The sequence below is a fragment of the Elephas maximus genome, chromosome 19 (genome assembly GCF_024166365.1).
Source record: "Elephas maximus indicus isolate mEleMax1 chromosome 19, mEleMax1 primary haplotype, whole genome shotgun sequence".
Taxonomy (NCBI): domain Eukaryota; kingdom Metazoa; phylum Chordata; class Mammalia; order Proboscidea; family Elephantidae; genus Elephas; species Elephas maximus.
Window position 1 is genome coordinate 46,587,608 of NC_064837.1, and position 13,198 is coordinate 46,600,805.

The 13,198-nt window shown below is 51.4% G+C and overlaps 1 protein-coding gene and 2 non-coding genes across 6 annotated transcripts; all 3 read right to left on the bottom strand.

The window, feature by feature from the left end:
• Positions 1-835: 835 nt before the first annotated feature.
• On the bottom strand, positions 836-907 carry TRNAC-GCA (transfer RNA cysteine (anticodon GCA)). Its single transcript has one exon. It is a non-coding gene; the product is annotated as a tRNA-Cys (tRNA).
• Positions 908-1,667: 760 nt separating this feature from the next.
• On the bottom strand, positions 1,668-1,739 carry TRNAC-GCA (transfer RNA cysteine (anticodon GCA)). The gene has a single exon. It is a non-coding gene; the product is annotated as a tRNA-Cys (tRNA).
• Positions 1,740-2,812: 1,073 nt separating this feature from the next.
• Positions 2,813-9,032, bottom strand: ARL5C (ADP ribosylation factor like GTPase 5C). Of its 4 annotated transcripts, XM_049861141.1 has the most exons (6): positions 8,905-9,032; positions 8,254-8,314; positions 6,941-7,088; positions 5,969-6,052; positions 5,279-5,430; positions 2,813-3,336 (listed from the first exon to the last, which is right to left on the bottom strand). In XM_049861141.1, exons 1-6 carry the CDS (start codon positions 8,948-8,950, stop codon positions 3,288-3,290), a joined length of 540 nt encoding a protein of 179 aa, XP_049717098.1. In that variant the 5' UTR covers positions 8,951-9,032; the 3' UTR covers positions 2,813-3,287. The 4 variants fall into 4 exon arrangements, with proteins under 4 accessions (XP_049717098.1, XP_049717100.1, XP_049717097.1 ...); XM_049861143.1 differs by lacking the exon at positions 5,279-5,430; XM_049861140.1 differs by having other exon boundaries at positions 3,243-5,430.
• Positions 9,033-13,198: the final 4,166 nt, after the last annotated feature.

Genomic DNA, 13,198 nt, shown 5'->3' on the forward strand with positions numbered 1-13,198 from the left:
TCCCAGTTGCTCCTTCCTCAGGACCCAGGTCGTCCCGGAGACGCGCTTCTCCAGCCCTGTACTCTCCATCACCTTACTATGGGACAAGGCAGAGCCTGTCTGTGAATTCTTCTTGATGTCTAAGTTAAATCCCAATTTGGGCGATTTTCGAACAGGAGCTGAGGCTGCCTCTTCCAGTTGCGGTTTCTTGCTGCCCTCTAGTGGCCACATGGTGAGCAGCAACGCTCGTGTTTTGAGGTTTCGCTCGCTTTTTCGGACCTGCCCAAGCGCTGTCCCCCACTGCTGGCCCTGGTCTCGCGGATTCGTATCTCGTTCCTTACCGGAGGTCGGGCTGGGAGGTCCTAGGATGGAATTCTAGCTTCGGTCTCTTTGTGCATTTCCCCGTCTGGGGTGCCCCGCGGTCTGTCTTATAAAGTGTCTCACACTGAGACAGCAGCTTGTAAACATAAGAAAATGACGTGTAACTAAAAAAGTTTAAGTCTTCAAATTTAAACGTTCATCAGAATCACACGGAATGCTTATTAAAACACAGATTTCTAGACCCTACCCCCAAGTTTCTAATGGAATAGCCCTGGGATGAGGCCCGAGAATCTGCATTTCTAACTAACAATGTTCCCGGGTGGTGCTGATGCTGGTTAGAGGCCCACATTTTAAAAATTACTGCTCTAAAATTCCCCAGTTTCTTGCACTCCCTCACTGCTCCCCGCCTGCCTTATATAAGAGAAGGAAGAAGGAAATGTCAACATGAAATTGTGGGAAAAAAGAGAAAAAACACCTCTTTAAAGGAAATAACTTGCGGAGGCAACGAATTTTACGCCTCGGAAAAAGCACAGTCAGGGGGCACCCGGATTTGAACCGGGGACCTCTTGATCTGCAGTCAAATGCTCTACCACTGAGCTATACCCCCTCTGCCGGTGCTTCGCCTTCAGATAGCTTCCTAAGACTATTGCTGCGCAGGCGCTGTGCTGCCTCGATTAACGCGTGCAGAAAGTGAACCAAAAAATCCACTGCCGTCCAGCCGATTCCGACTCATCACAACTTTATGAGAAGTGGGGACGGACTTTTACAAGAAAGCGAAAGACTATGACAAGGGGGTAGAGGTTGCTTCCGGAAGCTCTGAGCCAAAAATTCCTACTGATGGTGTAAGACAAATGCGGTTTAGGGATATAGTAGGAGCAGTCCCTCGAGATCCTTCAAGATCCTTCACTTCAGGGGCTTTCCTCTGGGCCGGGGTCCCCCTGACCTAACCTGCTGGAGCCCACTTGCTGCTTCTGGGAGCCTCTCCCTCCCACTCGCTCACCCGGGCTTTTCCGGGCCTTCCTTCCCCAGCCTAAGCCCCGTCCTTGGAAACTCAGCCTTCCTCCCTGAGGAAGAGCCGTCACGGTCTTTGACAGGCCAACCTGGGGGTGAGCCGGCCTCCGCCCTATCCCTGTGCTGCCCGTCCCGTCGACGAAAGGTCAGTTCAGAGCTCCTGTCCACCAATCCTCCCTAAACTCCGCCCACAGACAGAAAAACAGATTCACACACGGAGTAGAAGGGCCAGGGACTCCATCCTCAACCCGACTGCAAAAAGGGTTGGCCAGGCCGGGTTCTTTATTCCATCCTGCGAAGGCCCGCCTGAGAGGCGGACAGGAGAACTACAAAAACGTGAGGACTAAACGACATGCAGGGGGCACCCGGATTTGAACCGGGGACCTCTTGATCTGCAGTCAAATGCTCTACCACTGAGCTATACCCCCGCTGCCTGCTTCCCGCTTCATTAGAACAAATTTCTGTGGAATCAGGGAGTGGGCGTTGCTAACAACCCTAGGATAACTGCTTTTTTTATTGGTTTATTGTTAATTTTTCTTTGTTAATGTATCAGGATAACTTAGTACAAAGAACACAGACCCTGGGTGGGGATAGCTAGAATTTCTGAGTTCTTCCTCCATAATCACACCTCAGGAAAAAAAAAAAAAAAAAAAACGCATGGTTAACCCTTAGATGTCCACGGCCTGGTTTGGGAAGGGGAGGTCCCCTCTGCCACCAGGACCATCCTAGGTCTTCTGAGGTGATAGCATTGCTCCTTGTACACAGATAGGCAGCTTGGGACTCCACCCTGCCTCCAGGTCTACCTAGATAGAACTCCTGGTTTTTTCCAGCCCCCAAGGACCCTACCCGTTTCCTCCGTGAGTCAATATTAAACCACCCCCTCGTCGGAAGCGACTCCACAGCAACGGGTTTGGTTTTCTTTTCTTTCTTTTTCTTTTTTTTTTTTTTGCTATCCGCTAGGCCCAAGCAGAGCTCAGACCCCCTTTCCTGGCACGCCAGGTACCAGCCCTCCCCAACCTGGCAGCGGGTGATGGAGCCCAAGGCCAGGAAGCCAGTCCTTAGGCAGATGGATCCCTGAGGCAGGTCGCTCCCATTTCCAGGGGTTTTTGTTATTCCTGCCCGGGCCCCTTGCACAGAAGCCAAAAGCCACTCTGAGGAATAGGCAGAGGGGGAGGGTAAGAGATAAGAGGTGAGCAGTTTTCAACGGCATTTATTAAAAAAAAAAAAAAATCCTAATACAATGCAAAAAAATCGCTACAAAAAGACAGACAAAATGGTCAGGCCTTGTAGGAATCTGGGACATTTGGAAAGAGTAGAATTCACATTGGAAAGGCACTGAGGGTGAAGGGGATACCATGGGGGTGGCGTCCAGAGCCAGCATCTCAGAGGGAAGGGGAAGGGAGAGAGGAGTGGAACTCCCTGCAGTGTGAAGGCACCATCAGATTTCCTTGACTTCTCTCCCTCCCCCCGCCCCCGCCCCTCCCCCCACCCCGCCCCCAGCTTTTGGCTCTGCACTCCTCCTCCTGGGCCCAACTCCTTCACCTTTCTGGACTCTCCTTTGCCCAAAGGGTATGAGACGAAGATGGCTGAGGGGCCACAAAGCTGGGTGGACAGAGTTCTAGGAAAGAAAGATCAATTCCAGGGGCCTCTTACTCTGCCCCCAACAGGTCCTGTACATTTTTTCTACAGAGAGGTTGAGTGCTGAGGGGAGGAGGCTCCACTTCCTAACCCCCAACATATCCAACACCTTGCCTTGTGTCTCCAGGAAGGACTCCTGCATTTTTTTTTCTGCCGTCCTGTCTACAGCAATTCAGGGTGTGCAGTCAGCTCTTCAGTGGGGGTTGGAGGACAGTGGCAATGGCCGTAGCTGCCCCGTTCCACCAGATAACTATAGCAAAGTCATAATCGCTTGGATTTTCCATCAACGTTGTCAGTGTAAAACCCCCTCAGTCTTTCGTTGGCCTCAGGCTGGGGTATCAGTTGGCAGTGGTCCGGGACAGCATCCACTGGAGCCCAGCAGGCAACCTGCAGAGAGGGAGAAACAGGACAAGGATCCAAGTACTGATGAGGATGATAGCTTTCAAGCTCCCAGCCCCTTCCAGGAGCAGACTGAGGGGCAGCCGAAGTTACATCAAATTATTCAGTCAACAAACATGAACTGCCTGAGGTCACTGTGCTAGGGGCTGGAGTTACTGGTGAAAAAAAAAAAAAGGACATGACCTCTAGGGCTTACAGTCCAGCAGAAGAAATAGATATTAAACAAATGGTCCAGCAAATGATTCTTTATATATGGTGATGAGGTTAAGAAAGAGACTTATAGAAGCCCTGATGGTGCAGTGATTAAGTGTTTGACTGCTAAACAAAAGGTTGGCAGTTCGAATCCATAAGCCACTCCTTGGAGGTGCTATAGGGCAGTTCTACTCTATGGTACAGGGTCACTATAAGTTGGACTTGACAGCAATTTTTTTTTTTTTTTTTCTGGACATCTGGGAGTCAGGGAGGGTTTCTCTGAGGAAGAGGCTGGAGACCTGCCTTTCTGGACCACTTAACAATGTTTCTGGGCAAGGCGCCAATGCCTCCATCACCACCCACTCCATCACAGAGGGCACTGCTTCATAAGCAAGCTGCCCCCCTAGACTGTGAGCAAGTCCAGAGCCAGGATGGAGTCTTGATTATACATGTGTCATCTCTCGCCCCTGGGCTAAGCCAGCCGTAGCCCAGGAATAAGCAGCCACTCACCTGGCACAGTGCGTGGAACCTGGGGGGTACATGGGATATGCTGGTTGAATTGAACTGACTATGGGTTAAAGGGAGCCCTGGTGGTGCGGTGGTTAAGTGCTTGGCTGTGAGCTAAAAGGTCTGCAGTTCAAATCCACCAGCTGCTCCTTGAAAACCCTGTGGTGCAGTTCTACCCTGCCTTATAGGGTAGCTATGAGATGAATTGGGTTGGCAAAGGGTTTTTTTTTTTTTTTTTTGATGGGTTGAAGGGCTTCCTCCTGACCCAGCGGGTGGCAGGGACACTGCCTGAAATGTGTGGTCCTAAAGTCTCCCTTTCTTCAACTCAGGCATCCAGCTCCCCAACCTGCTAAAATGCCTCTTGAGAGGAAGGGGAATTCAACAGGTCTTGACCTCCTTGTGTCATTTGGGTGTTTACTCAATAGCTACCTTCTTGGTGGCCTTCTCCGGATACCTTATCTAAAATTGCAACATACCCCACCACCACCACATACTGCCAATCCCCCTTTCCCGCTTTATTTTTCTCCTTACCACTTATCACCAATTTACTATATATGTCTCTCATTTACTGTCTCACCCACTAGAGAGTAAGCTTGGATTGGAGCAGGGATTTGTGTCTATTTTGTTTTCTGCGGCATTCCCAGCACCTAGAACAATGCCTGGCACAAAGGAGGTGTTCCATAAATGTTTGTAGAATGAATTGTGTCATTTAATCTCTATAGGAATTCTGACGGGGGTAGGCACAGTTGCCGTCCTCTTTGGAGATAAGGAAACTAATGCCCAGAAACAGTCAGTGATTTCTGCCTAGAGGTTTGTCTTCCAGGTCTTCCCATGGCTGTCTCCGCTTCATTCAGGCCTTAGTGCAAAAGTCACCTCCTAGGAGAGGCCTTCCCTGGCCACCAGAGCTAAATCAGACCCCTTCTCACCCTCAAAACTCTCCATTACTGTTATCCAATTTCACTTTTTTCATAGCACTTATCAGCACCTGCAATTATTGGAGTTAGGAGGAGTGTTACCTCTCTTCCCACTAGAATAAGCCCCTTGAGAGCAGGGACTGTCTTGCTCACTGCATACCCACAACATCTCAGCTGTGAGTAGGTGCTCAACTGGCTTAGCCCAGGAGCCAACTCTGAGCCAGAATCTACAGAAGAGAGACAGGAGAAGTGTTCTGATGGTCAGTCACCCATTGGCTGGGCCAGGTCCTGGAGGTCCAGGTGGGGCAGCCACTAACCCTTCCCCAGTGAGGGCGCAACAGCCCTGTATGTGCCACGGGTGGTCTTTGATGGCACTGAGAGTGAGGAATCGGGAGATCTCCATGGTGGTCATAGAATCCTTCACGTCCTGCTTGTTGGCAAAGATCAAGACTGAGGCATCTCGCAGAGCCTGTGGGCAGAGGAGTCCAGCCCCAGTCAGCTTGCCAGGGTCAGCCTTCCCTCCCATGGCTCTCTCACATCCTCCCTGGCTCCCCAGCTGTCCCAGGAGAGAGAAGCCCATGCCCAGGAGGGGCCAGATGGAGGCCCTACCCCAACAGTAACAGCCACACCAAGAGACACTGACAGCTCATAGAACCCCTCCCAAGCAGTGCCCATAATCTCCATGATGCCCACATGGAGTAGGTATTAGAAGATCCTCTCCATTTTATACCTGAGGAAACTGAGGATAAGAGAGGTGAAATGGCTTGTTCAGGGTCCCACAATGAGTAAGAGATGGGGTCAGAACTAGAACCAGCAACTCTGGCTTCCATGATCAATTATGGTGAGGGCATTGTAGCTCTTCACTGGGATAAACTAGCCCAGCTCGGGTTGCTGAAATGGGGCTCCCAGAGGCTGAGACATCAAGAATGAAGCTCAGAGAGGCTGAGCAGCTACCCCAAGAACACACAGCTAGTATCATTGGCCCCTCTCCCAACCGGGGTGCTTACTTCATGAGCGAGCATCTTATACAGCTCCTCCCTAGTGGTCAGTAGCCGGTCTCGGTCTGTGCTGTCAATCACAAGGATGATGAACTGGGCAGTAGAGAGAGCCGAACTGGTGAGTTTTCTCTTTGGTGAGCTTGTTCCCTACCCACTGTGCTCCCCCATTGGCCTCTGCACTGCCCTGATGTCAGCCCTGCAGACACTGTCCAGTCTCAAGATCTCACCGCCTAGTCCCATTTTAATTCCCCTTTTCCATTCAGACAAGGGGAGTACAGGGCACAACCTCTGACTGTACCAGAGGCTGTGCTAAGCACTAGGCAACCATTACTCCGTTTAGTCCTCATCACAACCCTGTGGAAGTAGTACTATTGTTATCTCCTTTTACAGATGAGGAGACTGAGGCTGGACCAGGTTAAGTATCGTGCCCTCAGGCACACAGCTGGTGAGAGGCAGTGCCGGAATTTGAATTCAGGTTTGTTTCATTCCAGGAATTAAACCCTGAATCCTACTGCTGCCAGAGTAAGAAAGAAGGGTCTCCAAGACAAGGGGCCCCCAGCAAGCAGCCAAAGCTGCCAGGAAGTATTCAAAAAATTTAACAGGCACTATGCTGCATTGGGAGCCCTGGTGGTGCAGCGGTCCAGAGTTCAGGTGTTAACCAAAAGTTTGGCAATTTAAATACACTAGCTGTTCCTTGGAAACCCTATGCAGCAGTTCTACTCTGTCCTACAGGGTTGCTCTGAGTTGGAATCAACTCAGTGGCAATGAGTTTGTTTTGTTTTGTTTTATGCTGCACTGAGTACTTGATGCATCCGAACTGGCTATTGTTTTATTACTATTTAATCCTCACAACAGCTCCAGGAGGTCATTATAATGCTCCCCATTTCACAGATGACAGAACTCAGCTCAGAAAGGGTGAATGGCTGACCTAAGATCACACAGCTGCCTTGGAGTTTCCTCCAGCCCCAGTGCCCTTTTCACCTCCGTTTTTGAGTAGTATGTGTTCCAGGTGGAGCGCAGAGCCTCCTGTCCCCCTATGTCCCACATGAGGAAGTGGGTCTTTCGCAGAACAATCTCCTCCACGTTGCTACCGATGGTGGGACACGTATGGACCACCTCATTTGTCAGGCTGGAGAGGTAAGAGTGGGTACCCAGAGCTCATCCCAGCCATTCCTAGCCCTGGCCCCCAGCCCTCTGTTCCCAGGGTGGGTTGAATCTAACTCAGACCAACGCAGCCCAGGTTGACTGAGCACCTGCTAGGGGCCAGGCCATGTGCTGGGCATGGCAGAGGCAGGCAGGTGTGAGATAAAGCCCTGCCCTGGCTTGGGTCCAGAGAAGGGAAACTAAAGCAGTCTTCTTAAACTTTAATATGCAGTTGAATCACCCGGGAGTCTTGTTAAAATGCAGATTCTGAATCAGTGCGGCTGGACTGGGGCCCAGGACTCTGCATTTCTAACAAGCTTCCAGATGATGTGGTGTTGCTGGTCTGTGGACCACACTGAGTAGCAATAAATTAGAAGAACCAGACAGACACAGACAAGGGCCATCAGAGGGGTGCTTTGTTTTAAGTGACATAGAAAACATATGCTTTTACATGTAAGGAATGTCTCTGGAAGGTACTTCTGCGGATCGAAACTGGAAGTTTAGGGTAAGAAAGAAACTTTTCACTATACACTCTTGTATTGTTTGAATTTTTTTTTAAAACCATTTACATATACTACTTTTTCAGAGGAAAATTTGTTCTAGGCAATAAGTTACTTCAGAGGCTCCAAAATGAGAGAGAAGCCTTCCACAGAGTGAACAGGGAAAAGCTCCTATGGGTATTTATTTACTCAGCACCAACAACCCCAGGTGAGAGATCCCCCGGAACCACAGGCCTAACCAGACCCAAATCTGGCCCTCCCGGAGCTCGCGGTCGGCCTTTGGGTTTGAAGACTGGGGAATTTGAGCAGGCAGCAGGCAGAGGGGTTGGAATGGAAGGACCTGTCGCTAGGGGGAGAGAGCAGCAGAGAGGCAGAAAGAAGAGGTCGGTTCGGACACCTGACAGGCCTGCAACTGCTTGTTGCAGGGGCCTGGGGAGACCGCGGGAGCAGTAGAACTGAAGTTGCCCAGACCTTGCAAGGCCTCGAAGGCCAGGTCCAGGGGCCACTGAACTGAGGGGCCCCTATACCAGGAAGGTCACATCAGCTACAGGAGGAACCTAGGAACCCAAAAAAGAGCTCCCGATTGGTCCAAACGCCTGTCAGTCTGACAGAAAGGCCCAGCCCTCTCCTGTCCCCCTGGGAGTCACTTACAATTGGTAGAGAATGGTGGTTTTTCCTGCGTTGTCCAGCCCCACGATGATAACCTTGTGCTCTGAAGGCAGCCGGAGGAAGGGCAGGGTCAGGATCAATCCCGATGACCAAGGGACTGTGTGCCTCCATCAGGCCTCCCAGGAAGGAGACAAGTGTTCCGAGTACGGTGGGGGACGTCTACCCATGATACCTCTTCTGCTCCCCCGCCCCCCCCCCAAAAAAAAACAACAGGGCAGATGCCCTCCCCACGGAGCCCCAGACACCTGTTCCACTCCCGGACAGTGGAAATGAGAGCTGAGAGCCCCCCTCCAGCTCCCGCTCCACAGTTCCAGAAAAGTAATTGTATGAAAGGTCCAGCATCTTCTGGGGAAGAGTTGAGCACCAAGTCCCAACTGCAAGACACCGGCAGAGGCCCCCTACCCCGCCGGCCGTGGCATTCAGCTGAGAGGAAAGAGGCTCCCCAGGCCCCTGCGTCATGGCGCAGCGGGCAAGGAGGGAGGAAGGGGAGACCGCGGACTGAACGAGGAGTGCTCACGCAGGACCCTCGGAGCCCGGATCTCCCAGCGCATCCGCCCGGACTACCCCAGACTGGGGGAGCCCAAGAGGGAGCGGGATCAGAGCTATCGCTGGGATGCCCTGTGCACCCCTTACCTTGGTTCCCGAAGATGCCCATCAACTTGGAGATCAGCTGTCCCATGGCGCATATGGAACCGGGCAGAGGTAGAGCTTGGTGGCCTCGGGGGACACGGGTCAGGGCCCGGAGCTCGGAACCCCGCCCCCTGGAGAAGGTCGGGCGGGGCTTAGCCTGTGAGGTCACGGAAGCCACACGTGTTATCTGTGGGGCTTGGGAATCCCCTGGGAAGCTGGTCCTCAAAGCGCCGTTGACATCACGGTGATGTCGAGCCGTCTGTCCAGGGCTTTGGAGATGCAAGGCAAAGGGGTCCTGGACTGTCAGGCCCTCTTCCTCGCCCTGAGAAAACTCCAAAGAGCTCTCTGGATGCAATGCTCCCCATCCCAAAACAAGTGAGACTGAGAGCAGTTGCCCCATCCCAATTCCCCCTCCTCCCAGGGCCCTAGACTGAGGCAAAGCCCCTAGCGGCCCATCTTCTACACTTGGGCTTCTCTGAGCTGGAAGAATATTCTAACCCTCAACAGTTCTCTGGTTGTTTCAGTAGTGTGGGTCTTGTGGGCTGACTCAGAGTGAATTCCCTGGGGAGAGGGAAAGATTCCCCTCCTTTCACAGGTCCCATGGTGCCAATGACTGAGGAGAAATTAGCACTGCCTCCCCTTTTTCTTTTTTTCCCCAAACCACTGACTGATCAGGCGCAGCTCCCTGATCCTGGGGGTGGGCATCTGAATACAGGAGTGGATCAAGGAGAGATCCGCCACCAGGCCCTACGGAGGGGCCCCCAGATGTTAAAACCCAGAAGAGGAGAACTGGGTGGAGAGAGAGAGCCAGGAGGCCAGGATGGAGGAGGGAGACGCTGTTGTTGTTTGTAAAATTCCTTCTTTGCTTAAACTGGGGAAACCCAGGAAACAAAAAGAGAAGTGGGGAGACAAAGCAACCTCAGACTGAGGAGGTGGTTAGAAGGAGGGCAGTCACCACACAGGAGAGCCGGCTCCTTCCATCCCACTGCCACTGGCTTCCTACAGTTATTGTCCCCCTCCACTAAGGTAAGACTCACATAACTGGTCCCCCTGATTCTGCCTCCCCCTTATCCAGGTCATCCTCCTCATGGCCCTATTAGCCTTCCTAAAGCACAGCTCAGAGTCTGTTACTCCACAGCTCATAAACCTTCAACGGTCCCCCATTGCCCACTGTATTCAGATCAGTCTCCTAACCTGACATTCAATGGCCTCCATGAACAGCCATCACCTGCCTTGAAGGTTTATCTCCCAGGTTACCACCCAATGCTCTCCTCCAATGGGATGACTCACTGGTCCTGGCCCACACATGCCTACTTTCTGGCTGTTCCTTTGCTTCTGCATTCCTCCACCTGGAATGCCTTTCACCATCTTCTCGGCCAGAAGGATTCCTGAGACCCTTTGGTACGTGCTATAAAAGCCACCTACTTCCCAAGCCCTGGCTTGGTTCTCCAGCCAGATAGGGCTTCTAGGTACACTGGGGCTGTAGTCTGGAGTATCTGCTTCTCCCAATCAACTGTGAGTCCTAGAGGACAGAGTTCATGTCTTGTTGGTCTGCGTACCCACCCCCCTACCCATGCCTAGTCCAGTGTCTGGCACACAGTTGCGATTTGTTGCTGTGGGACTGAAGTAAAATGAGTTAAGCTACAGCCTGAAGAATGGTGTTTGGAGTATTTAAAAAAAGGAGTGTGAGCACACGTTTAAGAGGAGTGAGGAAGGCTGGAAAGTTTACGGAGAGAAGAGGAAAAATATCTCACTACATACAGAATTTTCATCCCACCCAGGTTGGTGCCCTAAGTTAGAAGGTTGGAGCATTGACCTCCAGAGTCCATCTGAGCTGATTCCCTTCCAGTCCTAGGAGATAAGGCATTGGGCTGTGCATGGTTGGGGTAGGGTCAGGGTACAGACGGTGCTGGGGGAAGCTACAGTGCTTTGAGCATTTTAACCATCTGTTTCCTGGGGGAAAGGAACTTCTTAGTGCATCCTGCCCCCCTGCCTCCAAATGCAGAATTGAAAGTGACACCTTGCTAGCTGGGAGCACATTCAGTAAACAGTCAAGAAGCCACCTCCCATTCAAGGCCCAGAGCCTGGATCATCGGGGCATTCATTCATTTATTCATTTATTGGACAAATATGGGTTAGGAATCAGGAAACCTGCTCTTTCAGGGAGCTCATAGTCTAGTGGGGGAAACAAATACACAAGTATATATTACAAAATGTGGTGTGCATTAAGAAGGGAAAAAACAAAGAAACCCTGAGAGACAGTAGGTGGGATAGTCTAATTTAGAAGGGAGCCAAGGCACACTTCTCTGAGGAGGAGATTACTGGAGCTAAGACTTTTCTCTAGGATATCAGACTGGGACATCCCTCTCACCCCAGAGCCTTGGTGCTCCCAGCTCAGCTCACTTTATTTTAGAACAATGGAAGCCATTGGTCACATCTAGGACCTGAGCCCTCTCCTACCTCAGCTCACTCTGGGCAGAACCCACTCAAAGCCTAGTGGAAGAAGAAGCAGCTAAGCAGGGAAAGAGGCAAAAGGTAGCAGGTAGGAGGTCCCCCAGCCACCTCAGTCCCCATCAACACCCGCCACTCAGGAATCCCTGAGATGGCTGTGGTAGCAGCCTCTGTGGGCCTGGCCCCAGCCCACTTCATGGCTGTTGAAATCCTCACTTGTTGACAACCACCAAAGTGCTGATTGCGCAGCCAGAGTCAGTTGAGGGCTTGTGGTTACCAAGAAACAAGAACCTTTCTCTCCCCATCTCTCGATCTCTCTGAGCCAGCTAGAAATGCCCCTGCCTGCAAACCTCGGGCAAATGCAATTTCAGGCAGAAGGCACATGAGGAGGAGGCAGAAACATATTTGGACACGTGTTTCTTTCTCCCCAACACCCCCCTCCCCCCACCAAAACACACACACACAGAAGCTGGGGCATCCTGGAACAGGGGAATCAGCACTCGTCTTGAAGGGGGAACAGCTATGACAAAACTTAAAAGATCTGAGCTTAAGTCCTTGCTCTGCAGCTCTGTAACTGTGGACGAGTAGCTTAGACCTCTCTGGGCTTTATCTGTAAACTGGAGTTAATAATCCTTGTCCTTGATTCAAAATGTCAGGCTCCTGCCCAGACCTCTCTGTGGAGCTCCAGATCATACACCCAACTGTCTTCTGCTCATCTCCTCTTAAACGTGCCACAGGCACCTTAAACCCACCTCATTCAAAGCTGGACTTAGCATCTCTGACCCTAACCTGGTTTTCTCACCTGCTTCCTCTATATCTGGGAAGACCACCACCCACAGTCATCCCAGACTCCTCCCTCTCTCTCACTGGACACCTCCAATTGCTCTTCAAGATATCTCGAGTGTAACTGCCTCTGGCAGTCATTGCCTCCTTTCCCATCCCACTGCCACTGCTGTGGTCTAATGCAAACCCTCCTCAGTTCTCACCTGGTGCATTGCAGTTGTTTCCAGGCTAGGTTCTCCAATCTATGCTCCAAACTGCAACCAAGGCAATCTTTCCATTGCTGCTTAAAATCCTTCCATGTCTGCACACCAGCTTCAGGACAAAAGTCCAGATTCCTTAACATGGCCCAAGAACCACGGCAACCTGCTCCTGCCAACCCCATTAGCCCTCTCTGGCCACTGCCTGAGAGCACAGTTTGCTAGTGAAGTGCCCAGAATGTGCCATGCATGTCATCTGCTTCCTCTGATTTGAACACTTAGCCCCTTTATCTGCCCAGGTAACTCCTAACCATTCTTCTAGACTCCATCAAGACTCACCTCCTCCAGAAAGCTTCTCCCAGCTTTCCAGGTTACCACAGTAGTCCAGTGCTTCCTACATCAGAGAGCTCATTGTTCTGAATTGGAATTTGTGGCTCCCATTCAGACATGTGCCTGGTACACAATAGATGCTCAATAATTGTTCTGGGTTGTTGTTGTTTTCAGTAAATAAATAAGGGAATGAGTGATTAATTCCATTGAAAGGGAGTGGAAGAGCACTGCTTTGGAAGGCAGAGACTGAGAGACCGGGTCCTAATCCCAGCAGTGTTGGCTTTGCCATCAATTTCCTGGTGACCATGGGCCAGCCACTTGACCTCTGGCCTGCCCAGTTCATCTCTTTGACCTGTCAAGTCCTCATCTGGAGGACCTCAGGATGTCTACTGCCCTACACACACACACGTTGGGCAAAAGCGCTCAAGTGGAGGACCCATCTCTAGCCCTCCAGAAACAACCGGAATGGAGACGTGATTGGTGAAAGCTGTGTGGCGCTGGATACGGGTGACTGCAGTAACAGCTGGCAGAAATCC

Excerpts from the sequence above, each read along its gene's own strand:
- ARL5C (XM_049861140.1), bottom strand. The coding sequence starts at position 8,950 with ATGGGACAGCTGATCTCCAAGTTGATGGGCATCTTCGGGAACCAAG. Across the intron at positions 8,315-8,904 it reads GGGCATCTTCGGGAACCAAG|AGCACAAGGTTATCATCGTG; the intron begins GTAAGGGGTGCA and ends GGCTGCCTTCAG. Across the intron at positions 6,053-6,940 it reads CATACTACTCAAAAACGGAG|TTCATCATCCTTGTGATTGA; the intron begins GTGAAAAGGGCA and ends TCTACTGCCCAG.